Below are 27977 nucleotides of genomic sequence, written 5' to 3'. Positions count from 1 at the left end.
TCAAGTGCAGCTTCCGCTAAACGTTTAGCGTGTAGGCCAGCATATTGCGCTCATATAAATAGAGTGCCCAACGGCTGTTTGAGTATTATCAAACTTTAGCTGTTGTGGAGTTAACAGTTCGAGAAGCAAAAGAGAAAATGGTGCGTACACGTTCAGTGAAAAATTGATAAAAGATCCAAAAAAAAAAATATATATATATAAAAAAATTTATAAAACTTTGTGTGCATTGCAGAAACTCTTCGTTGCCCTTTCGTTCGCCTTGCTGGCGCTCGCCGCCGCCGATGTCTCGCATCTGCATAGCGGCTATGATTATCCTGTGCCCCATCATGAAGAGGTGAAATCGGAGCCGATAGCGCCGCAGAATACCTATATTCCACCAGCGCCACCAGCTCCAGTTCCACCACCACCACCCCCAGCACCAAAAAATACCTATATTCCACCAGCACCACCAGCGCCAGTAGCTCCAGTACATGAGGAAGTTCGCTCGCAACCAATTGCTCCTCCACCACCACCAGCACCTAAAAATACCTACATTCCACCAGCACCACCAGCACCAGTAGCTCCAGTTCATGAGGCCGTGCGCTCGCAACCAATTGCGCCTCCACCACCACCACCACCAGCACCAAAAAATACCTATATTCCACCAGCACCACCAGCGCCAGTAGCTCCAGTTCATGAGGAAGTGCGCTCGCAACCAATTGCTCCTCCACCACCACCACCACCAGCACCTAAAAATACCTACATTCCACCAGCACCACCAGCACCAGTAGCTCCAGTTCATGAGGAAGTGCGCTCGCAACCAATTGCTCCTCCTCCACCACGACCACCACCAGCTCCACAAAACACCTACATTCCTCCAGCAGCCGCTCCAGCTCCAGAGCCATCCGCCACACTTGAGGCTGACGGTTACCACTACAAGACTGCCCGTCGCGTAGTCTACAGACACCGTTTCTAAGCTGTTTTCCGTCTCCAATAACTTTTCCCTGTGGGAAGTGTACCTGTGTTTGTTCTGAATCTAAATCTAAATAAAATTTGTTGATCTGTCATATATAAAACAAAATTTGGTTCGTGGTTTTTTTTTTGTAAAGTTTGGATTGTTTTATCTGGATAACTCTTTCTTAAAAAACATTAGAAGACCGAAGGAAATGTAGACCTTTAGTCCGATATTATATCAAATAGTGTAGATCATTATGTGTGCAAAGATTGCAGCGAACGCTGATACATAATTTTTTGATGGTGCTGTAAGCTTACTAATATTATATGCCGGTTTTCTTTCTGAAGTTGGTTCAAGTAGTCAACCAGCTAGTTCCTTTTGCTTTGTACACATCTATTTCAAAAGTCCTATTCTCTAAGTATAAGTCGCAAAATATTTGAAATAGAAGTTACATTCTTTCGCACAGAGGTTCTATCTTAAAAAATATTCTCTCTTCCCGGGACCAAATGCGTTGAGTTCCTCACAACCAGCTTGTGGATCGTGGACTTAGCTACCGGGCGGATAAGAATTTAAAGATACATAATTTGTATAATATCTTCGCCTTGGCCGACGATTTCCAACTGAGTTCGAAAATATTTCAGCAAACAAAAGAACTAAGATGGATCCAGTTTTTCCTTAGAGTCATGAGATATTCGGAGTTCTTGTTTGTACTTTAAAAAGTAAAATTTTTACTAGGCCTTTTTTTGCTGTTTCAAGACCAAACTTCAACGGTTTTTCGGCATCTGTTTGAAGACTATCTAACTAAAATGTGGATATCGATATCAGGTCGATATGTGTAATTATGTGTGTAGTTTCATTAATAGAATCTTTCTTGTGATATTTCAAAATCTTTTTATTAATTCCAGATTCACTTTTTTGAAACGTCTGTTTTTCCAGGAAATCTAAAATAAAATTCTTTTTAGAGAAACTCTCATTAAATTATATTAAAACTTTCAACAACGTTTATTAAATTCTATCAGGTTTTTTCGTAACAAGTCAAAATTTTGGAGCATTCGGGACATTTCCAAATTTAGAACCGACGTCTGTAGACAACACGGCGGACGGTCTTGTAGCGATAACCATCTTGACCGAGCGATGCAGTTGGTGGAATATACGTATTTTGTGGAGCAATCGGTTGCGATTGCACAGCTTCATGGACCGGAGCTGGAGCTGGATAACTGTAGCCTTGAGCAGGTGCAGGTGCTGGCGCTGGTGGTGCTGGAGCTGGGTAGCTGTAGCCCTGGGCAGGCGCTGGAGCAATCGGTTGGGATTGGACGGCTTCGTGGACTGGAGCTGGAGCTGGGTAGCTGTAGCCCTGGGCGGGTGCTGGGGCAATCGGTTGGGATTGGACGGCTTCGTGGACTGGAGCTGGCGCTGGGTAACTGTAGCCCTGAGCAGGTGCTGGAGCTGGCGCTGCGGGTGGGATATAGGTGTTCTGTGGAACAATCGGTTGTGATTTAACAGCCACATGAATTGGAGCTGGCGCTGGGTAGCTGTAGCCCTGAGCAGGTGCAATCGGCTGCGAGCGTACAGCTTCATGCACAGGAGCAGGATAATTGTAACCACCGCCAAGGTGAGAGACATCAGCAGCGGCAAAGGCCAACAAGGCAAAGGATGCGGCAATGAAAAGTTTCTGCGTGAAAGAAAAATTATAATTATTTATGGTATTAAAATACAAACGTTTTCAAAGCATATAAGATTGTGAATGAAGTAAAATTTTTCTTTTTTTTTAATAATATATTTTTTATTTCAATATTTCGATTTTTATTTTGGTTTTCAAATTCTGTAAGAATTTTTCGGATAAAAAATATAATTTATTTATTTTTTATTTTTTTTATAGAAAAAAATTTTAAAGCATTTTTTTAATGCGAATTCCACAAACCATGTTTATTATATATTTTAAATATTTTTCTGACACTTTTTAATATTTGATAATTTTTTTTTTTGAAATTCAATCACATTTTTATGCCCTCAAAACATATTTAAAATATTTTTATTTGTTAAATTTCTCCTTATAATATTTTATTAATTCTTTTTCAATTCAATCACATTTCTTTTCCCTCAAAACATATATAAATTTTTTTTTTTTAAATTTGCTCCTTTTGCAAACAAAAATTGCTTTACATCTCACCATTTTGCTAGTTTCTTGAATTGTTCGCACCACTAACGTAGGACTTGGATTATGTCCAATTAATTTCGCCCGCGCTTATTTATACCAACGAAATATCCGTTACGCAAATTCACTTAGGCGCCAATTTCAAATATTAGTTACAGTATGCCGTTCATAGTAATTTGCATAAAATGCGGAAGTAGCATTTCTTATTTGGTAAAATCATTGTTGTATTTCACTTTTTTATTTTGTTCTTACTTCGGAAAATACCTAAGAACCGAAAAAAAATACGGAAAACAGATGTTCAAAAACGACTAAGCTAAGTTACGCCATAAAGGCGAGTCTAAATTTTTGATGATTATATATAGCTAAATGGAAGAAAAATGTTGTTTGTATTTTATGTTTTAATTATCTGTTCGCATTATGACTGATTCTAGGTAAATACATATGCTTAAATATGTGAGGCTATGGAATTCTTTTATGTTTGTTACGACAAACTTGTTTAATAATTATGATTTCAATATCTTACCGTTAAATTATAACTTTAGTGATTCTTGACTATAATGTGTTTTGCTACTAAGAACATAAACTTAACCAGTTTTTTTGTAAATATGTTCAGAACCTTCAACATTTTATTAGCGTAAACGGCGTTACTTCGTCCACTGGACTGGAGTCAGAACTCGTCTTACAATGCCGTTACGATATACGCATATTTCAGTAAAGTTAAAAAAATAAAGTTGTTAAACTCATCACTGGCTTCTACCTACTATAATATGCTTGTGATGTCGCTAATAAAGAGTTTAATGTGAATGCGCAAAGCCATAGAGACCTACGAACCCAGCAGAGTCACTCGACACAGACTCGTACTGGTTCAATTTTAGTGAATTCGTTACCATAACAAAGTCTATACATTTCATTTTGGCCATGATGAAGCATATAAAATACCAACTATACTATTGATCATGAAAAAACTTTTTGCTGGAATCTGTATCTGAAATTTATTATAAAATGGGCAAAAGATGAACCCCATCATTACTTCCTACCGAAGAATTAAAGAATATAAAGAAATTTAAAATTATATGTCGAAATGCTTAGCAATATATTCATTGTCTATAATATCCATACAAAAGGTATTCGAACGAACAGAAATGGTTCGATAAAATCTATTCTTGATAGGGCACATCACTTATTGCTCGATACGTCATTATATTCGTTAGATGGAGACGACTATGTGAAGATATTAACCGATATTATTACTAAAATATCCGATAATCTAATCTAAATACATATATTAGATCTATAATTTTATACGCGCGTTGCGCCAGGAGTTGTGTAACTTGATTATTATTTCATTGTTTCTATATTCCGAACATGCGTTAGAAAACTACTGTCCTTGAGCGGTTTTTTTCATTTTTATACCATGTCTATTCGTCTGTCTGTCCGTCTATTCAACTGCCTGTAAACACGCGAACTGAGATCTGAAATTTTGCACACGACCTTTTCTCACCAAGAAGCTACTTATTTGTGGGAATGATCGATATTGGACCACTATATCATATAGCTGCCATACAAACTGAACGATAAGAATCAATTTGTTGTAAGAAATTTTCTGTAATTGTGAAGGGTATTCGGTGAGTTAACTTTCTTTTTTGTTTTCAACTCAAATATGTCAAGTTATTTGCCTCAAAAAGTAATTTTGTGGGGATTTCTTCTTCTCTATTTTAATATGAAGAAAATCGCAGCCGAAAGTCAAAGCAACTAGTGCCTATCGAACCAGTTCGACTGGTTCAACTTGATTCAAGTCAGCTGAGTTAGAAATTCTTTTATGTGTATATTATATACCTATATCGGTGGTGTTGTTCAACAAGTTGACGCCTGCCAATGGTCATTAGGTGTTGTCCTTATAACTTCAAGTCTTTTTTTTTGTTTTGATTTTCTCTGTGTGACTCTGAAAATATTACTAATTTTAATATTTGCCTATTCATTGCCTTTTTTACGACCATTCGCGAGTTCATCCGCGGTATTCGCCCCCGGGCAAGACCAATTAACGAGCGCTACAATACACCTTACCTAATGGCTAATCGATGACGCCGGCAACCCACAACTCCGCTAGTATTTACTCGTACTAGTATGCATATTAGAGCAGCGCGTCGCTTCGTTGCCACCAACAAATCGACGTACATTAGCACTGCAACCAATACAAATATCAAATATTAGTATATAAATACGAAATATTCGAAATAATAATAAACATTGAAGACGCCAAACAATAACCACACTAGCTATCGTTTACAGCGTCGTCGACACGCAAGTGCAACAAATGCGGACTGACGTGCACTGGTTGAACGGCATCTTCGTCAGATGATGGTGAGTTGTGCTGGTGCGTGCGGTTTTGGTGTTCTTTTCGTCGTAGTTGTTGTTGTTGGTGTCTAGTAGTCAGCTGGTAATTCATGATGCTCTGTCCAGCTACTTTTTTATGCAGATTAGATCATTAGTGCTGTATTTTCGTTTGTTATTGCCCGTCCGCATTTATTGTTGCTGCTATTGTTGTTTCTATTGCTTTTATTAGTTTGGTTATTGCTTTTGTTGTTGGTCTTGTGTTTTCTCGCTTTGGTTAACATAATATTTGAACGGTCATCAGCCGTTTAAGGCAAAAAAAAAAATTAAATTAATGTTTTTGTTTTTGTTTTTAGTGTTATTGCACTTATAACTTTTTGTTGTTCTCCCATGAGTGCCATAACTTATTGTTGTTGTTAGTTTGGCTTGTCTTTTTTATTTTTTTGGACATTTGATTGTTTGATTTTACATGTTGTGGTAGGTAACTGCTTTCGAACATGCTTAGTGGGCTGTGCTTGTTTGTTTTTGTTGGTTTTGCCGTAGCTGTTGTTGTTGTCAGTGTTTACCTATCGGTTTCTTCGTTTATGACAGCTGTTGCTCTTTTGGCTTACTTGTTTGTTTATTTGTTTGCGTTTACAATTTTCTTTAATTTTCTTTGCTTTTAACATTTTGTATCAGTTTCATTGAACTTGTGCGGTTATTAGGGTGCACCAAAAATTATGTAACACTTTTCTCATTTTGTAGTAATAATTAGAAAATCTCTTTTTATTTCATATGTAAATATCTTTAAAAGAAGTCGAAGGTGTTTTTACTCTTCTTAAATTATGTAAAACAGAAGCTGAATTAAAAAAACGGTAAAGCTCAGAATTTTGGTATTTTGTTGTAAACCAAATGACTGCAGTTGAATAGTGAATTAGTAAAGGTTATAATATATGTTAATTATTCTGATACAGCATCAAGATAATCATGGAAAAAATACCAAATACCTTTAACGGCTCGAATTCTTGCATGTCAACTTCCGTGTGATGTAGAGGCGAGCCCTCGGTCAATGAAGCGCTGCAGCACTTAAGCTCGGACCAGCCGCATGCTGCGACCTTTGGCTGCAAATATCTAACGAGTATAAATACGCGTGCAATATCCAACCTAGATATTATCAAACTTTAACCGTTGTGGTGTAAACAGCTCAAACAATCAACAACCAAAAAATGGTACGTAAACAAATAAAAAAATTAATTATCATTTAAATCAAACAAAGCAAAGCAAAGAGAAAAAATAATAATCATAAAAGAAAAAGATATCCACGATAGAAAAAAAAATTTAACAGTTAAATATTATAAATATTATTCATAAAAAAATTAACACAAATTAGTGATTCGTGCCTTATGAGTCAAATAGTGCCTCGATATGTGTACTCACTAATTAAATCTATTCCATTTGTGCAGAAATTCTTCGTTGCTGTCTCCTTCGCCTTGCTGGCTGTCGCAGCCGCCGATGTCTCTCATCTCGGTGGTGGTGGCTACAATTACCCGGCTCCCGTTCATGAGGAAGTGAAATCGGAACCAATTGCACCACAAAACACGTACCTCCCTCCTCCAGCACCACAAAATACTTACATCCCTCCTCCAGCACCACAAAACACTTACATCCCACCTGCCGCACCCGTACAGGAAGCCGTTCTCTCCGAACCTATTGCTCCACCACAAAACACATACATTCCACCACCAGCAGCACCACAGAACACCTACATTCCACCAGCACCTGTTCAGGAGGCGGTGCTCTCTCAGCCAATTTCTCCACCACAAAACACCTATCTTCCTCCATCATCCTCTCGTGGTCAAGACGGTTACCGTTACAAGACCGTTCGTCGTGTTGTCTACAGACGCCGTTTCTAGATGGCTCCACTGCTGTTGATTGTTAATTGTTGTTATTAGTTAATGTTGTTAAAAAAAAATGTACCTGAATAATGCTTGAGTTCAAAATAGAAATATTGGAAATTTAATATGGCGACTTTTCAATTTATGCAATAATACACATTAGAGCCTTGAATTGACATCCATATTTTAGACTTGCCGCATACAATTAATCCGAGTTCATTAGTCGTTGAATAGAACTTTTCCATCCTCCACACTTTTGTTCCAAAACATGTTTAGGTAAAGGTAAACTTCTACTAATACTAATTCGAATATAGAGTTTTTAATTGCAGTAGAGAATTGATCTTAGCTTGGTAAATAGTTTTGCTCCTTAGCATGCTTTGCCTCATATTTTTCTCTTGCTTTCTCATATTTAGGATAATAAAAACCATAATCATATGAAAGTTTCTCTTACATCTGTATTAACAAAAAGTACTGGATCGTAGGCTGCTGTCTTGGACTGGACTTTTTCGGCCTTTGACTGTTTCACTTTACATGTTGTGGTAGGAAACTGCTTTTGAACATGCTTAGAGGGCTGTGCTTGCTTATTTTTGGTGTGCTCTTTTATCTTGATGGCTTGTTTGTTTGTTCTTTACAATTTTCTTTGCTTTTAACTTTTTGTATCAGTTTCATTGAACTTGTGCAGATATTAGGGATATTTTTTATTAATGGGCATGAAATTTGGTTTTCTTTCGTAACGCGAGAAACATTTTTTTTTTTGTGTTATAACTTTTATAAAACAAAATTATTATATATTTTTTTAAATATATATATCTTCTTTAACTAATATATTTTTATTAAAAAAAGCATTTAAAAATTCTGTCTATGTATATATACGCGAACTGCCGATTAATGTTCTTGTAAGCGATCTTTTGTGTTTGTGAAAGGTATTTTAGCTTCGGTGCAACCGAAGTTAAAGTTTTTTCTTGTGTATCTATATGTACATATATTTTTAAGGTCCCAACGTTTCCTTCTGAATATTACAAAGCTGTTTTCGTCTTTATACTCATATACTTAACTGTTTATATTATTATAGTGTTGAAGTAGATATTAGGAATTTCAAAATAATATTACGATAATTGCATAAATATTACAAAATTTCCATTTTTATTAAAAATATTAATATATTATAAATTTTTATTTATTTTACACATATTTGGCGAATCTAATATCTACCATCTTTTAATTATTCGTCAGGGCGTTTCTCGCTACTTGTTTGCCTTCAAAAATGAAAAATAAAAAAAATAAATGAAAAATTCTCGCATGATATTTTAATAGTTTCCCATTAGTTGTAATATTTTTATAGCATGCAATATTTTAGATATATATTTTGGCTTAAAAAATATCGTTATGTACAATGTTTAACTAAGTGTTGTAGTTGAAATATTAATTTGTGTGAAGAATATGTGCGCGATTTTCTTGCATGATATTTTATAAGTCCAATGCTGCGTTCGTTTCTTCGCTAATTAACTTAGCTCACCTTACTTGAATTAAATAAATTTGTATAAACAATTAGCTGGTGACATTTATTAGCATAAAACGTTTTTAATTATACCTGAAAATATTTATATATATATATGTATTTATTTGTATTTATATTTATATGCCTAGGTTCAACTATAAAAATATAGAAGTAGATATGTTTAGTGTTAGCATAATGTTAGTTGATGACGTCGTATGAGCTCTCATCTATTAAAGCTGAGCTTAAAAATATAGAAATAATTTCAAATAATAATCGATATTTTTAATATAATTATTATTTATGGGTATTTCTTCTTAGATTAAAGATATTTAATCTAGTCTATATGTTATATTCACAGTTTATTTTGTTCCTTCATACGATTTGCCTCCAGAGGGGAACCAAAATTTATGTAGAAACTAGTTGAAAACATTATTGTTAAGATGTTCAAAAAACACCAGTACTTTAGTAAAACACTTAATAATAGAAGATTTGTCAATTAAACATCATGGTCATTAGATTAGATTAGATTTGAAAACGAGGTATGCATCGCGACCTACGGTCTATTGTGCCCTCCCCTAAGTCATAGCGACACAATTACCTCCAGCACATTGATGAATTCAAATATACTGCTAGGTGCTAATGAGGCGATGTGATCTCTATTCGGAAACATGGAACCTAGGGTCTTAATTCTATGTCTGCTGACTGCTGTGTAGTCTATTAGCAGGTGTTCTGGGATTTCCCGCCCCTTATCGCAAAACCGGCAGCTTGCTTAAGAGGCTAGGCCCATGTTGTATAGATGCTTTTTGAGCTTGCAATGGCCGGTATAGAACGCGACAAGTAGCTGAAATTTAATGAAATACTTTCGTTACAATAGTTGCGTTGGAGGTTTGTTTCTGCACACCGACTTATACCTTAGACTTCCGCTTGGAAGATGCTTGGAAAACTTCCCTTGGGAATGGAGAGCTTGGCGCGTTATCCAGATTCTCCTGCACCAATCCCTTCCGACGTTTCCGAGCCGTCGGTATACTACTTTCCAGTGCCTTTCCTTAGCAGTAGGTCCACCTTACTGCCAAGGGTAAATTAAAACTTCTTGGTGAAGCTTACCATTTTGGTATGGGAGAAGAGCCAGTGGTATTTCAGCACTTAGAGCCTTCATCTGTTGGGACGAGATTATCTTACCTCTGCCAAACCCTTCTGCCAGAGCCTTATGTAGCCTTGTTGAAGAGACGTTTTCACAGAACTTCCTGGAACTCTGCTTTTTTGCAGTCCTAATCTCTTTGTTGTAAGCAGTTAGGCTGCACTTGTAGTCCTCTCAGTTCCCGGTATGCTTGGCCTTGTTTAATACAGCTACGCCTCTTTGTGATTGTCTTTAGGGGACAGATGCTGTGATATGTCTCTATAATGGGCTGACCTAGCGCAGACAATTTGCTCTCCAGTCCAGAAGCATATCCTAAAGGTCCGTATTTCTAGGGATACGCCTGAGAGTGAGTTGCTCGACCTGTACCCCCCGTGCGAATCTTATGATACATCTGACGTGGAGGGTTCTGATGACTTTTTCCATTGTGAGATAAATCCTGTCAGAATTCGTTACTCAGAGGGATGATGACATACCTTCTAATACTAGTTACGAAGGTGGTTTCGCACCACACATTCTCAATACTAAAGTTATTACTACTAAAAAATTCAAGGAGAGACTCACCCTGTATATTGTAATTCGTGCTGCCCCATTCTATGTGGTGGGCGCTTGCGTCGCATTCTCGGACGAGGGGCAACTTGTTTCTTCTGCAGTAATCCACCAGGTTACCCACGGCTTCTTTGGGTACCGTCGGTGCGTCCCCCGAAAAGTAAGGCGCTGCTAAGACGAAGTCCGCTCCTTCATAATCCTTGGCCTGCACAGCGACCAGGCTCTGTGTTAGGAACTCTAAAATTCAAAAGAAATCAATATAGTCCCTAACTACTATACAGGTTCTAGGTCTCTCACTAGAGAGATCCCAGATTACCTTGTGTGTCTCTGTTTTGAGGCCTTTGACCTTTCCTTTGAAGACTCATAGTTCCTGGATCAGCAGTATGCCCAGGCCATTCAATATGAACCTACTCGCGATGACAGCCGAAGCTGACGCCGCGTGGTGCAGTTTCACCTGAGCAATTTTCGTTATTGTAACCACTATAGAATCAGTTCCTTAAGGAACTGGTCCTCACCCTCACCGTCTTCGGTATTTCTATCCGCTAAGTTCGTAAGCCCCTCCAGAAATTCCTACTTGGAGGGTAGCACCCCCCTTGTACGCCTAACTTCTCGATAGGGAACTTCTCCATAGGAGGAGAAAGAAGCTGCGTGATAATAGTGGTAGAGGCCCGTTGCGACTCACCCGAATTCGAGCAGCTGATCTTCCTCGGGGGAGTCTTGGTGGGGTTCGCTTTGACAGCGCCGGCCACACTGGATCTCGCCTGCTGAGCGGCTCTGCATGAGTGCATGTCGTTGTCGTCGTCTCTGGCATGTTCCTCAAACAGTGCTCGCTGCTCTGGCGAAAGGGCATCCAGGAAGCTAAACTTGCGTTTAGCACCTGAACCTTAAACAAACTACATTTTCATGTATTTTAATACAAATTATTATAATCGATTTCACAATAGGAACCTAAATTAAAGCATGTATGCCCACACTTAATCAAATTTTCAGATGGCATATATGTTGTTCAAATAGTTATATAAGAGTGTAGTCGATGAAATTTCTATCGACAAATTAAGGCAAACCCCATCATTTTTATTTATTTTAAACTCCAAGAAAAATATCTACAACATCAAAAGCTGCTGCGCAAATGGAAAATAGGGCAGTATCGGATGCTTGAGCACCGGTTCTCTCGCTTGACGTTTTAGACCGATATCATATGTTTCTGGTGTGTTTCTTTACGTGTTGACTCGAATTGGACTATGGAATAAATCGCTTTTATCCACATTGTTTAATTAAAGTTAGTTAATTTATATTAGGAGCTAATGGGGTAATTCTTAAGGACAACTACTACTCCTACTCTATCTCCTACTCCAAAATCTATCCTTAAAACTATATATCTCGTATAATATAAATAAAAGAGGAATTTGATTGTATTCTTTAACACATCTTAAATGGAATATTTTCCAAAAGCCAATCATCCAAAAACTTAATCAGAAATCTCTTATCTGAAATTAACTACACATATCTGAGTTGATTTATCACTTAACTCAGCAGTAAATCTTTCAACTGCATTTTGAACATTTTTGAAAAAATTTAAATATCTTAAAAAGAGGTCGAAGGTCTTTTTACTCTTCTTAAATTATGTAAAACAGAAGCTGAATTAAAAAAACGGTAAAGCTCAGAATTTTGGTATTTTGTTGTAAACCAAATGACTGCACTTGAAAAATGAATTAGTAAAGGTTATATTATATTATATGTTAATTATTCTGATACAGCATCAAGATAATCATGGAAAAAATACCAAATACCTTTAACGGCTCGAATTCTTGCATGTCAACTTTCGTGTGATTTAGAGGCGAGCCCTCGGTCAATGAAGCGCTGCAGCACTTAAGCTCGGACCAGCCGCATGCTGCGACCTTTGGCTGCAAATATCTAACGAGTATAAATACGCGTGCAATATCCAACCTAGATATTATCAAACTTTAACCGTTGTGGTGTAAACAGCTCAAACAATCAACAACCAAAAAATGGTACGTAAACAAATAGAAAAATTAACTATCATTTAAATCAAATAAAGCAAAGCAAAGAGAAAAAATAATAATCATAAAAGAAAAAGATACCCACGATAGAAAAAAAAATTTAACAGTTAAATATTATATATATTATTAAAGAAATCAACAAAAATTTGTGATTCGTGCCTTATGAGTCAAATAGTGCCTCAATATGTGTACTCACTAATTAAATCTATTCCATTTGTACAGAAATTCTTCGTTGCTGTCTCCTTCGCCTTGTTGGCTGTCGCAGCCGCCGATGTCTCTCATCTCGGTGGTGGTGGCTACAATTACCCGGCTCCCGTTCATGAGGAAGTGAAATCGGAACCAATTGCACCACAAAACACGTACCTCCCTCCTCCAGCACCACAAAATACTTACATCCCTCCTCCAGCACCACAAAACACTTACATCCCACCTGCCGCACCCGTACAGGAAGCCGTTCTCTCCGAACCTATTGCTCCACCACAAAACACATACATTCCACCACCAGCAGCACCACAGAACACCTACATTCCACCAGCTCCTGTTCAGGAGGCGGTGCTCTCTCAGCCAATTGCTCCACCACAAAACACCTATCTTCCTCCATCATCCTCTCGTGGTCAAGACGGTTACCGTTACAAGACCGTTCGTCGTGTTGTCTACAGACGCCGTTTCTAGATGACTTCATCGCTGTTGATTGTTTATTGTTGTTATTAGTTAATGTTGTTAATGAAGAATATACTTGAATAATGCTTGAGTTCAAAATAGAAACGTTGGAAATTTAATATGGTGACTTTTCAATTTATGTAGCAATATACATTTGACTCTTTAACTGACAGCCATATTCCAAGTTTTTCGAGTTGATTAGTCGTGACATAGAACCAAACAAACAATAAAATCGTTTTTCTTAGATCAGCATTAACAAAAATGACCCGGTCGTACTCTTGAGTCTTAGACTGATGATTTTTTACATAGTAAATCAAATCAGGATCGTTTTGTCGTCATTCAGCGGTTCTGACATATCATCAGCTTTTTGGGAAGTGAAGAACATAAAGTACATGATTTCAGAAGAGGAATTGAACTACTTCTACACTTACTGTCATCAAACGGCAGCGGACTCAGTTCTAGACTGTGGGAATCCTCCCAATAAGTCGCCAGAAACAAGGGACATTTTATGATACTTAAAAAGTTCTCATTTCCTACCATTATCACGACTTTTCGAAATCCTATAGAGTTGAATTTAAAATCGGTCTCTGACTTGCTCAACAAGCAGGCAAACGTGGCATGAATGGAGTATGGGGTATTAAGACCCTGTGCTATCACTATGGGCCTCTTAACGGCCCAGGTGCGTCGTTATACAGCCACTGTACCCACCTACCTGTATGGTAAAAATATATGCCTAAATGTAGACAACATTTTATTATATTTTGAACTTTAAATCTTTGTCTACATTTAGGGTGAGAATTAAGTTTTAAAAACAAATTTCATAAGAGTTTGTAGAATATCGGTGTATAATATAATATTTATGTGTATATATATATACATATATTTTATGTTTTTGAGACAATTTTTTGTGAAAAAATGTAGCATTTGAACTCAAATAATTTTTGAACAAGTCGACCTAGCAAATAATTATATTTGACCCTTTTTATCGATCGTTAAGTTCCCAACAAGAACAACTTTTTATTTTAACTACACAATAATTTGTTCAAATGCCATAAATAGCCAAAGAAAATAAGAAAATATTTCTGTATTATTTATTTAGAAAAAATCACAATCTGATACCTGTTTATATTAATATTAGAAACACAAATTTTATGACAACTTTTCTTCACGTCATTGCAGACGGTATCTAGGGAAAAAAATTCAAAGTTTTCTATTCTGCTCTGTTCTCTTATCAAAAAAGCTTACACGTGCAAACAAGAACGAAGATATACAATTGAATTCATCACAAAACAATATGCGGTTACCTCACTAGAGTAGCAAGAACGTTTGCTATTCTACTCCCATTTGATTATGTCAGTCTGTTTGATTCATACCAGCTCATGTGTCTGTCTGATTGTTTGCTTTTATTACCACAATACCGCTAAAATGCCAAAAAAGTTAAACACGTGCGCCAATGTTACCGAAAACCACTTACAACTTACACGTGTGGAGACAACAACAAAAAAATAAAATAGTGAAAATAAAAAAAGCGAAAAAACTGCAACATTATTTACGTGAATATTATCAAGGCGAGAATCCATTAATGCTGCCCACACAGTTGGCGCTGCTTCACCGCTTTGAGCGCACCTATAAAATCGGTGTGCAACATGGACATATTCCCAGATGGCTGTTTTGGTTCGCCACTAATTTTCTGGCATATGCTATTATTGTTATGTGCCCACACATGCATACACATCGTTTTTTTTGCATTGCCTAACATTTTTGGCGGTGATAAAAACAGAAAAATAAACTCACTAGTATTTTAATACAAGCAGCCCACATAACCAAGGATTGTGTATGTGTATATCAACGAGGGTACAGCAAAAACCATGAACCGCCAACATTTTATGATTAAAATGTGAATTTAGCCGAAATTCGCCGTAACATGCAGTATAACAATTTTTAGAAGATTGCGCTGCAGTACCAATACATATGCACTAATATAGGTATGTACCCAGCAGGAAAAGCAAATAGTTACTAATTATTTTTAAACATGAAATAAATTGGCATTGTTGTAGGGGTTATATATACTTGAAAGTAAGAAAACAGCGGGTTTTTCTTAATTTTTTTTAAGAGGCATTTAAATTTATAAACAAATAAAAAAAATGGACGTTTACTTTAACTTGTACTTTAATAATCGGTGATTCATTTGAAAAAAATGTTTGGCGATGAGGAAATTTTTCTGTTTAATCTCAAATCCAAAAACTAAAAAACTTTAATATTACTGAATACAGATAGTGATCGGAGCACCAGTCTGACTTTCTGACAAGATTTCGGCTTCTCAAAACAAGTCGTTTTTTGTGGAAAAAATGTATCGCTCTCTAAAGCTTCAAAAATCGAAATTAATATCAAAAGACTTATTTCTTGAATCATTACCTTACCAACATATCTAAAAAATTGTGTAAAAATTTTAAATCGATCGGTCCAGCCGTTTAGAAAAAATTCTACTCCCCGACTCTGAACAAAATTTTTCGAGAAAAACGCGCTTAACGATTTGGGAACGATTACAAAACAAATCTGACAAATACGCTTATATTTCTGATAATATTTGCCGGATCAACTTTTTGGGAGAATGTTCCCAAATATATGTATGCATATGTGAAACAAAAAAATCGATTTTTGGAAATTCACATGTGGATATAACTCTTTAAGAGTTGATGTCATTCAAGCTGTAAACTGTCAGATTTTGTACAGAAATATACTAGTCCCATACTAGTTCAAAACGGCGCACAACTCTATATTCTTCATATATTCTAAGAAGCGATTTAAATTTGATTTTTTCAGGCCTGTCAAACTTATATTTAAAAAACAACTCTTCGACATAAGTTTGCTCTCTTCCTGCACCAATTTACCACAAAAATTAATATGCTCTGACACTCGTACTATTCTGACTAGTTAAATTTCAGCCAGTGTTTCCTAGTTGTAAACTGATATTTTTTCTTTGACTATCTTGAATTAGTCTACTGCATCATTTATAAACATATATGTATGTAGACTTGTTCTTTCACTTCATGGCATATAAGCATTTATATATTAATGTATATATACAATATGTACATACATATGTATATTTTGAGTGTGATTTGTTAGGCTATTGTTCCTTTATTACTCATGGCACTTTTATTGCCGTTATTTGTATTGTATATGTATGCCGCTAAGAAAAGTGGCTGATCTTAGCATCGCATGGTATATATAAACATAACTTTATATAATATATATTTGTAAATATTTGAAATATACATATATATTTACAGGGTGATGCTCATCTTTAGCACTCGATGCACTATCAGATATACAAGTAATCATAAGCATAAGCCAATGTTGTGGTCATTTTCATTGCCTCAGGGGTGTTATGTCAGTTACAAACATTAGCCGTCTTCTACAGCTTCTCTTTCATTAAAATTACTTAAATTTTCCTTCAATTTCACAGAATTAGATATAAGTCAACGTGAATAAATGTAGTCAACACTTTCAAGCAGCCAATCATTTCTTATCGATTTTGCAGAGAAAGTATTTAAAAATGTATAGCTCCTAAAAAAAAATGTATCTTTTATAATTTGCTGCAAATTCGTTCACTTTGGTTTTATTTCGTAAATAAGAGAATGTATATAAACTTCTACTACTGCATTATTTCGAAACATATATAGCGTCACACAGCTTTCAACCAATTTGTTCTTTTACTTGTTTAAATTTTCTACCTCTACTTTTACACATTGGCTTCCGTGAATTCTTGTCCACTCAATTTAAAAGTTTTATTAGTCATTTTGAAAACAAATGTAAATATAAATCTGTTTTTGTTATATTTATATTTATTTTTCATAGTTCAGTTATTATCTTTTTAACTTTGGTAAAAGCTCAAAATAATTTATTATTTTTTTAAGTGAATTTATTTATCAAAATGCTTCAATCAAATGGACCCAAATATTTGTCAGTAGCTTTTGAGCTTTCACACACTTATCAAAATAATATTAATTTTACCATATGAATTGTTTGTGATTCAAAATGATGTGTATTTTTATTTTTCCACTACGAATTGGAACAATGAAAGCAGCAGACAAGCGAAAGACCTACAAATAAAATATAAAGAATAAAATTTCTGAAATAATAATTCAGACTTCTGCGCAACCATACTGATATCAAAATAGCAATATAACCAATTTTCGGACATATATTTGTATTTGCATATATGGTATACTTGTATATCTGATAAATACCAACTTATTTACATGCTTTTCATAATTTTTGCCTACTAAGGCAGACACAGATTTTGCGTAAGCAAACTTGGGTTTAAATTGTTGTTTATTCAACATAAAAAATAATTAAATGTAGCACAGCTATGTATACAGTATATGAAAATTTTACAGTGAGAGCACTAAGAAATTAATGAAAATATTTATAAAGTTGCATTGGTCGAAGTTTCAAACTTTAGGAAAAAGTTTTTAAAATAATGATAACTAGTACAACAACAGTACTTAATATGAGAAAATAAAGCCTTCTGAACATAGCTCAAAATTTTAAATTTCCTTAAAGTGAAATTTTCCTCAAATCATTTCTAAAAAAATTAATTCGTTCAAGTAACCATCCGAGCAAATATCCGCCAAAAAATATATTTTGTTTTACAAAAAAATTAAAGGTACCCGAAGGAAAACTTGCTTAACTAAAAAAATTGCTTTGTCAACACTATTCATAGATACTCGTATGTTTAACCTTAAATTTCAGCGCTTATTCTATTTAAATGTTAAAATTCGTAAATTTCTTGTCAATAATCGAGCAATTTTAACCTTTCAAGAATTTACTTTTCTTATTCTGTGTACTTCATTTATCTGTATAGTTATTAAACTTGCTTCCATCAGTGGGTATTTTTTAATTACATTTACGACATTGCATCTTGTGAAGTGTCAAAGAGAAACTTAAAATATGCAAGAATTATAACAGCAACTACAATTAGTTATGTTTATCTTTATGTACCAAGAAATATTACTTCAACTCAGCCAGAGTCTCAGCTGAAATGGTTACGCTGTTTATTTATTTCTTATAAATTTCAATGCTTTATTTATAATTTTCAGATTTGCGTTTTGCTGTCATGCATTTTTGGCCTTTGACATTTCACTCTTGTTTATATTCTGCACTTGCTTTGTATTCATTTAGTAAGGTTATTGTGGTTTAAAGTGAAATTAATTGTTGTGAAATTGCAGTTAATGCTTTTGTAGTTGGTTGGCTGAGGTTTTGGAGTTCTTTTGGGTATTTTACTGGTGCCTAGATACTTTTAAATATTTAGCAGATTTTATTGAAAATATTTAGTTCGGTAGATGAATAATGTCAGATATATAATTTTCAGTTTTTTTTTTACCTTCAACAGGGTGTCACGATACTTGTTATACCCATTTGCCACGATACTTGTTATACCCGGAAGGAAACGTCAGAGACCGACCGGAGCCGATTTAACAATGTCTGTTTGTATATACGTGAGCTATGCCCCCAGTTTTGAGTTATCGATCTGTTATTTGCCACACGTCATACTAACGGCAATACGAAACTATCGACTATAGGATATATTTAGCTGCCATACAAATTGACCGGTCAAAGTTGAGCCCTTGTATGGAAAACTTGTTTACCATATGTTACGAAATATTTTCTCGAAACTGACAAAGTATATTATCCACGGCAATGCTACAATCTTCGAAAAAATTGTTCAGGTTGGAGCAGTATAGCATATAGCTGTCAAACAAACTTACCGATCAAAATAAATTAAGAATTCTTTTCATATCCTTCTAAGCTGTAAAAATACACCTGTAAAGGTAATAAAGCTTCGGTGTAGCCTATGTTAACGTTTTTTTTTTTGGTGTTTTTTTTGCATAAGAAATATTATATATTATTTTATATAATTATATTATAAATACATATATTAATGTGATAATAAAAAATTACGTTAGTTAAAGTAATGGCAACCCTCTCACAAATTCAATAATAATATATTTTATTTTTTCAAATGCACTTTTTGACTGAGTACTAATGCTGTTCTTTAGTTGAAAGTGTACATACAAGACTTTCGAGAAAAGGTTGCCACATGTCAAAAAGTGAAATTTAAAAGATTTTTAATTTGAGTGAATTATTGTCGAAAAATATTATAATGAAGATTACGGTAAGGAAATGCATTATAATAGTAAAAATACATATTGTAATTCTAGAGTTGCCACTTAAATTAACGATATGAAAGTAGCTATCGATGTACAACATTTGCTGTAATGATATAAAATTTAATGAGATAAAAAATCTTATTAACATAAAACTTCTGTAATATAGTAATATTTATTGTTGGTAGGGTTGCCAGCTAATACCGAAATCTGTAACATCAAGTAATGGTACATTGCCAATGTTTTTAAATAAACGTAATGAGTATGGTTGCCACATAGCAGAATAAAAAAAAACTAATGAAATTTTGACACAATACAATATTATTTGGTTCGGAAATTCCAAAATTTAGTCGGCATTTTTCGTTTTGAAATTTACTCTAAGGTTTTAGTTAATATTTATATTTTGAGGTTATTCTTAAGCTTTTTTTTTTGTATTTTTGTTGACAAGGTCGTATGGGATAAAATAATGAAATTCCATGAAATTTTCACAAAATTTTAATACTTACATAGCTGCTTACTTATATAGATCAGAAATAGCATAAAAAGAGTACGCAAATTGTCAACTACATCCTTGAAGTTTCACATGTAGTTAAATTGCCTTTTCCAACATCGTGACTTTGAACTAATGAACGAATAATTTGTATTCATGTGAGTTGATACGGAATTAAACACATATGTAAACTTATATAAGGACAGGAGCAGGATACATAGGGAATTAAATATTGTCGAAAACAAATTGGCTGCAGTTAAATAAACTTACATGTAAGTTTGAAGCTCCCATATGCATACAATTAGTTTGTTTGTACTATACTGTATGACATATGAATATGTATGTATGTACACAATATGATTGCCATATTTTTGTGAATACGTGACGTCATAGCAACAGCAAAAATAAACAATAATTGAGCTGATGAAAAGCTGAATATTTTGACACAATTTATTGCTACGGAACACATCGCATACACGCACACACTCTCTCAGCACACAGTCTCTCACGTATAAACATATGCAAACATACACTTGCATGTTCATGCTGGAGCCAGCCAGACTGCCCGCCTGAGTATGATCGGTAGGCGCCACACAGTTTGAATAACTTTTTTGATAGATTCTGGTGATGTATTGTTTAGATTGTTCATTTGCATATTAATGAAGTTGAGTTTATTGCAATTTTGACGCTGCAATAATAATTTGAATTTGAGGAAGCTATTTTTGCGTTTAGTTGCGAGTAATTGCTAATGAAATTTACTAGAAGTTTACATTTGTTTTAATTGTTGCTGAGGAATTGCTAACGCAATATATAATCCAGTATTTTGCGCTTTATGTATATATATAATATATTGATTTATGTAATTCATAAAAGAGCGTTTGCTTATGTTTTAATGACTTAAAAGAAACTTTCATGTCTATTTTCTTTCTTACAGGTTTCTCTCAACTTATACAAATTCACCAAACTTATAAAAGGTAAGTTTTGAGAGCATAATTTCAAAAGTGAAATTTTAACAATATTCAACTCTATGGCATCCAAAAATTTACAAATTGTATATGAGTAATTTTTTATATAATCAGAATAATGTCAAACAAAAATAAATGTTTCAAAAAAATATTTGAAACAGCTGGCAACACTGGTGCATCCAGAATTTTCGAAAATAATTTTTAAAAAATTTGTAATTGTATTTATTTTTAATATAAACAGCACAATTTGCAAGCAAAAATAAATTTTTCAAATTAAAATACATTGTACAAAAATGTGGCAACTCTGTAGAAGCTTATATAAATGCTTATATAAGAAATAAAAATAAAAAAAAATCGATGGAAGAAATTATTATTACGCAGACAATTTACATACTACTTATAAGCGATTAATTATTATATGGCAACTCTTTTTCAAAAGTTCACAAACCAAACTTTAATTATAGCGCCAATGCTATTTCTTTACCTTTATGATGCCATTCTCACTTTAATAAATTACTAAAATGCAAATGAAACTACTAACAATCTTCAACAAAGTGTTAAGCACAAAACTTCTCTTTAATCATTTCCAACAAAGGCTAGCAATCTGTAGTTCACCGCATCATCGCATCAGAATGTAAATTGTTGAGGATTCGCATAAATACAGTAACAATTTTCATATTTACTGAAACTCATTTACATTCCTTTGAATCGAATACAAAGCTAAAGAGATAAGAAAAGATGCTGCGGTTGCGAGCAAAGGAATGGTGTTATACTTTAGTATTGATAAAGTAATGAATGCGGAACCGAAGGAAACAGCTAAAATGTAGATAATTGGTTTGAGAAAGGACAAACGGAAGTAGAAGACTGATTAAAGTAAATATTAATAAAGGTGTAGAAGACCTTGATGTCTTTAATTATTTTAAAATAATTTCTTTTCTTATACTACTTTTTTTACAACCCTTAATAATGAGCAATGAATTTTTTTTAGAAATTTTTGAAGTTTGTTTCGATTTAAGCTTCTTTATTATGGAAAAATTTATTAAATTTGTAGCTAAAGATGTAACTCAGAACTAAGTAAAGTTTTAAAAATAGTTAGCTACAAAACTTTTCATCATTTTAATAGTTTGTGAGTTGGTCACATTATATGCGGGTATAAATTTAATTTCGCCGTAAGAAGTTTATCAAATGAAGTGCCTAACAAAAATTATATAAGAGCTTGCTTTTAATATCACTAATGCAATTTTATAATTGTTTCCATAAAATAGGAGTTGCAGGCCCGTTCAAAAATATCTCAAAAAATCTTTATTTTTAGTTCTCTAAGCATGACGCTCATTACGATAGTGTAATATTTATTTAATTTAATTAAAATGTTAAAAAAACTGCCAACTTTATAGAGAATTTAGAATTTAGAATTAAATTTCAAATACGTTTTTATAAAAGCCATATTGTGACAATATTATTCCTTTTTTTTTAATTTTAATTTATTTAAAAATTTTAAACTGGTGGCAACGCTAACCAAAAGTATTGCTTATTTTTAAAAGATTCAAAATTTTTTCAGGTTGTGATTTCTCTTGCTATCAATGATTGTTTTATTTAAAATTTTCGAACAGGTGGCAACTTTTCAACATTGGAAAATTTATGTTGATCACCCTGCTTGAAATAAATATATTCAATAACCATATTTACACGTTTTTTTGCCGCATTTACAGCATTATATATACATATTGCCATTATTATTTTAATTGATTTAAATACTTTAAACTGGTGGCAACGCTTATAAAAAAGTATTGTTTAATCTTAACTCAATTTAAAATTCCTGTGCTTTTATAGTAATATTAATTCTAATGGAATGAAGATCTTTTATATAAATTTTAACTAAAAATTCTTTATAAAAATTCTAATAATAATTCTTTATTTTTTGTAAAAACCGTTTTGCTATTTTTTATTTTCCTATTGTATTATTAAATTTGTGGCATTGTTATTTATTTACAACATATTCAAAATTCCTTCAGTTTCTGGTGTATTTTTTTTTATTAACATTTTTTATCAGGTGGCAACCTTTCGACATTTTAAAATTTTGTTTTGTTTGAAATTTGTTCTCTTATTTATTTCAGTTTCTGATTTTCTTTACACTAGCAACTTTTTTATGTAAAATTTTCAAACAGATAGCAAACTTAAAACTTTTTTCGTGGGAAAATATTTGGATTTTGGGACCAAAAGCTAAATAAAAATAAAACTTGTTTCTTTGAAATATTAAAAAATTTTTTTTATATATTTTGAATGAATGAACTCAAATTGTCGTTGCTTTTTTTGTGACTTCTTAACTGCACTCAAATGCTCTGTCGCCTGCAATTTGCAATTGCACTTATATAGCTTCAAGCATTACAGCTACATTTCGCTGACATACTTCCCACATAACCAATGTATATGCACTGAAAGTTAACTTGCCAAATACTTTACGAAACTCTTAAGCACTTTTGCTGCAGCAACAGAACTTATTTCCATAAATTTTGGAAGCCGCATTAAAAATGCTTCAAAAATATTTGAAAACTTCATGCATTTACAAAAATCTCAACCACATGCCCATATGCGCCGGCGTAGAATGCGTAAGTCAGCAAAAGCCGTAACGCTACATAACCCTAAAAGTATGCTTTGAATTGTAAATTTGACTGCAATGTGTGGTCCAACGGGGCGTATGATTAACTGTGTGTGGCTGCTGGTGATGTGAACTCAAATATCTACCAAATATTACTGCTGTCTATGTGTGTGTGTATTGTCTGCACTATTTTTGATTGCTTTAAAACGAATTTGTAACAAAATGCTGGCAAAGAGGAATCACAAAGCGTATACGAGGTAGCATATATACATATATATGTGTGTGTGTGTACTGCATATGTGTATCAAATGCACCGTTATTACTCTATTGTAATGTATATATGTGTGTAATAAACATGTAAGCACTTATTTGCAAACACACGACCAAATATATATACATATATGTATGATTCAGTTTTGTGCATCTTTGAGGAACGCCTTCCCATTCAAGGTTGTTCATCATACTTGAAGTATTCCATTGTTTGGTTGAGCCCTATCGTACTAGCTGCTTGTGTGCATGCAAAACCTCAACGACATAATTATATATATATATGTATGTATATATTGCTTGCATGCATGCGCCTTAGCTGTATCCGTTTACTTGTGCCTGTATTCGTGAAAATGCTTCACATCTTTCACTTGCTGTCAGTGGCCACAATTGCGGTCTTTTGGAGATAAAAACGAATTTCAACAAGCAGAAATCATATCTGATTTTGGTTTCACGAGGACGTAATAGCTTGCGCTTATTATTTGCTACTTTGGTAAAGTTAGATAAAGGGAATAAGCGTTAAGTTGAAAAGAGAATTATAAGGGTGGGTGATATTATGCTCGAAATACTTGATAATTTATTTTAGATAAAATACTAGTATACAGAATATAATATAGGATATAAGATAACTCTGAGGTATTTATTTATAAATATGTAATCAACTTCAACAAAAAATATTAGATTACAAATACAAACTGACGTTTTTTGTGAAAATTTAAAGAAATATGCATTAATAAAAGCATTTTTGGTTTATACATAAGTAATTGAACAATTTTAATACCAATTTTTGTATTTTTGATACTCCTTGCATACACTACTCATTACCTATAGAACTAGCTTTGACTTACTTAAAATTAACTGAAACAATTTTAAACTATGTTTTTAGAAAACTCCATCATCAGTTTTCGCATGTTGCCATATGATTTTAAAAACTATTGGGAACGATCTCTAAATGAGCGACAATAAGGGAGAGGCCAAGAGAGATATACTTGTAGTTTTCGTAAAATAAATAAATCTTAAAATTAGATTTTTAAAAAATATTAATCTTTGATTCCTTAAGTAGAATTGGTAAAATTAGAATGAATATTACGACGTATCGAAGTGAATCTTAGTTAATAATGTGAACGAGTTTTATAGACGAATCGCCTTTAAGATATGCATTCAAATCCTTTATCATTTGTTTTAAAATTCGTTTAAGAATATATTTATACATATTTTAAGAATACACAGTAAAATTTTTGAAGAAAAAAATTAAATATTATTTGAATTACACAATATCTTCGAAGGCGCAAAAAAAGTTACTTCACTCTTACAGTGACTCCGGCCTTCTCCGTGGAGGAAAAAATCTCTAGCAGAAACAATTGTCAGCTTAATGATCTGCTGTCGAAAAAAATATCAAAAATTGGCAAAATGGCGACATTTAAAGAAAAAATTGAATTTTACGCATAATTTTGATCGTTTCTGGTCTGCTAAAATTCTTATCAGACCAAAAAATAAGTGATTGTATCCCAAACTATATATAGAGCATGCAGAAGTAACTGAATCAAATTTGAAAAAATAGTTTTGAGAAAAGCGTATGTAAAGAAAAACTAATGAAGCTGATTGAACTGAGCGCCTACACTTCACTGTTGCTGTTAAACCAAATTTTATTTTTATTTTCAGAACACACCTCGTATTTTATAACTGTGATGTCTCCATTTCACCGAAAATTTAAAGACTGTTCAATTTACTATTAAATTAAGATAATTGTTATCAGCAAATGTTACAGAAAATGTTTTATAATTAAAATAGAGTAAGCCTAAATGTAGACAAGGTTTCGTGTTTGTAGTATAGAGTTGTAATAATAATGTTACCTACATACAAGCGAAAACTTAGCAAATACACCTACCCTTTTTACGAATGCGATATTTAATTCAAAAAATCTCAAATAAATCGAATATAATAATTATGTCATATGGGATATATATTTTTCGAAAATTTTATTGGCAATTGTTATTAAAATATAGAAAAAATCACTAAAACAAAGAGAAAATAAATGTAAAAGTTAAATTTTCAAGTAAACATTTTTATCAAAAATAATGTAGTGATAGATTTACTTTAACAGTTGAGATATATATATCAACTTATCTTCGCCTTGCACTCTTATGACACAGCTTAAATGTATATATATATTTTGATAGCTGCACAATGCATTGACTCACTTCAAGTCAGATGTATGGCGAACACTTGAAAACCGACAGTTTACAACCAAAAAGTAGTCTCAGTTATAAAGAACTGCTGCTTTGCTCACGTAGAGGCATGTATACATATGCACATAATATATTTTTTAAAATATATAGATTTTATATATGTATATATAATATTGCAATGTCTGCCCACTGCTGCAGTTAAATATTAAATTGTACTCATAATACCTGCACAAAACTATGTCAGTCGCTTGACTATTGTATGAATTTATATTAAATCTGTACACGTACATACTGATATTTGCGTACGGCAGTGTAGCGGAAAAATGCACTCAGCCTTGAAATGCACTTCAAATAGCCGCCGTGCTCTTCAGCGGTGCAAGAATGCAGGTGTATGTGTGTGCCAAGTGAAATGGAGATGATGATGTGCACAATAGTACACATAAATATTTGAGTATATCATATACATATATATATATATATATACATATATATATAATATACATATATACTATTTAAATGTATATATATATTAAGGAGGTTCAAAAAAAATATTGTTTTTTTTTACTTGCTACTCTGAAAAATTTTATAGACACTTCTTGGAAAGCCTCTCCAAGTATGAGCTCTTAATTGTAACGGGAAGGTTTTTCGAATAATGGACCTTTGTTTTAACCACCCTAATATATGTTTATATGCATTTGTATACGTGTGTTTATTGGTGCATTTGTACGAATAAATTACAGTGCTTGCACAACAATTGCGATCTGTGGCATAAATTGTTGCGGTTATATGTAAATATATACGCTAACGGTCCATCTGTTTGTATGTGTTTGATATTTACGTGCAATTTTAGTTATGTGAAATTGTTTGTCAACTTGAAGTAGCTGCACAATGCGTTGTAAGTAGATGTGGTAAGTCGATGCGGCTTAGTTGCTTGAGTGTTGACTCAGCCGCGGTATTATTTACGAGTACACATATACGAATACGCTACAAACGAGGTGTAAGAAAACTGCTCTAGTCCTCTCACTCATCGCACTATTTGCTGATTGTGTGAATTCGATATATATTCTAATGAAATTTGAACAGCAAGCAGTACTTTCGAAAGTCCGTGGGGCTGAGATATTAGTAAGTATTAGACAGCTTTAATAACGATTATATTTTCTTCTATTGAAATTGCACAAAATAGCTTCGCTGAGTGCTTGTTCTAAAAAAATATTTTTTTTTTTTTGTGAGCAATTGTTTAAAATTTTTATCACTTCACCGATGTTTCTTTCTGGCTGCTACAAACATCCTAGCAAATTTAATATAAGATATAAAATTCTTCAAAAATATCTTAAAAGCGACAAGAATACTTGTACTAATAATTGAAATTATTGAAGCATGTGTATTTGCGTGCCACAGATGCTTTGTTGTTGGATTTTCTTTCTTATAAAACTCAAATTAGTAGAACCTCAGTGCGTGCTTTAAGTATTTTGCTGATTTACACTAAAATATGCTGAAAAACTACTAATTCTCGAAAAAGTTTTGTCTGATTTTGCTGCCCTGCCACCTATGACGTCAATCCGGAAACTCCTGAAGACGAGATTAGGTTAGGCTCAATGGCTGATACGCAAGATGACAATCGAACTTAGACTACTAAATATAGTCCTTTCTTCCTGGTCCAAGAGAGTGTGTTTCGGCGACTCTATGACCCAAAATATGCGTCATGTAGTGAAAGTCTACGCGGATTTCCGAATGTGTAGACTCATGTTCATTTAGAAACGCAGATTCTCTGAGTCTGATATCAAATTACGAGGCCATACACCATCCGGCTATATCTATGGGAACTACTTATACTCCTAAAGACTACTTATACTCAAAAAATTTATCTGTAACTTCACATCTCCTCTCACTAGCTTTCGTGACTAGCTATTTGTGAATATCGAACAATGCAAAAATGAAATGTAATATTTAAAATTCTCAATATTTACCCAACATTTAGTACAAACAGATTTACATGCATAAATATTCGAATACACATTTTTGTTTATTTATTTTCCACATCAAAGACTACAAGCAGCCAACCAAAAAATCCATGTCTTTATATGTGCTAATACTTTTTTCTCCTATGCGAGCGCCACATGCCAGATTATTAGCTCGTGAG

The 27977-nt window shown here is 33.5% G+C and overlaps 4 protein-coding genes across 4 annotated transcripts in view; 3 read left to right on the top strand and 1 right to left on the bottom strand.

Annotated features, from left to right (window-relative positions):
- LOC106627414 (G-protein coupled receptor dmsr-1) overlaps positions 1–27977 on the top strand; it is a 150708-nt gene that overhangs the window by 17221 nt on the left and 105510 nt on the right. Inside the window, exon 2 of the mRNA XM_014247511.3 lies at positions 20755–20794. The gene's annotated coding sequence lies outside the window, so the exon portion shown is untranslated. The remainder of the gene's footprint in view (positions 1–20754; positions 20795–27977) is intronic.
- On the top strand, positions 40–1060 carry LOC106627416 (uncharacterized). Its single transcript, XM_070111187.1, has 2 exons — positions 40–140; positions 233–1060. The coding sequence occupies exons 1-2, from the start codon at positions 138–140 to the stop codon at positions 953–955; spliced, it is 726 nt and encodes a 241-aa protein (XP_069967288.1). The 5' UTR covers positions 40–137; the 3' UTR covers positions 956–1060.
- Positions 1688–3342, bottom strand: LOC106627355 (uncharacterized). The gene is made up of 2 exons (XM_036364620.2): positions 3105–3342; positions 1688–2606 (listed from the first exon to the last, which is right to left on the bottom strand). The coding sequence occupies exons 1-2, from the start codon at positions 3105–3107 to the stop codon at positions 2004–2006; spliced, it is 606 nt and encodes a 201-aa protein (XP_036220513.2). The 5' UTR covers positions 3108–3342; the 3' UTR covers positions 1688–2003.
- On the top strand, positions 6417–13276 carry LOC106627356 (snake venom metalloprotease inhibitor 02A10). Its single transcript, XM_036364626.2, has 3 exons — positions 6417–6628; positions 6863–7309; positions 12720–13276. The coding sequence occupies exons 1-3, from the start codon at positions 6626–6628 to the stop codon at positions 13167–13169; spliced, it is 900 nt and encodes a 299-aa protein (XP_036220519.2). The 5' UTR covers positions 6417–6625; the 3' UTR covers positions 13170–13276.

This window comes from Bactrocera oleae, chromosome 6, assembly GCF_042242935.1.
Source record: "Bactrocera oleae isolate idBacOlea1 chromosome 6, idBacOlea1, whole genome shotgun sequence".
NCBI lineage: Eukaryota > Metazoa > Arthropoda > Insecta > Diptera > Tephritidae > Bactrocera > Bactrocera oleae.
Note: the sequence above shows the minus strand (reverse complement) of the source record. Positions and strands in the feature narration are given on the sequence as shown.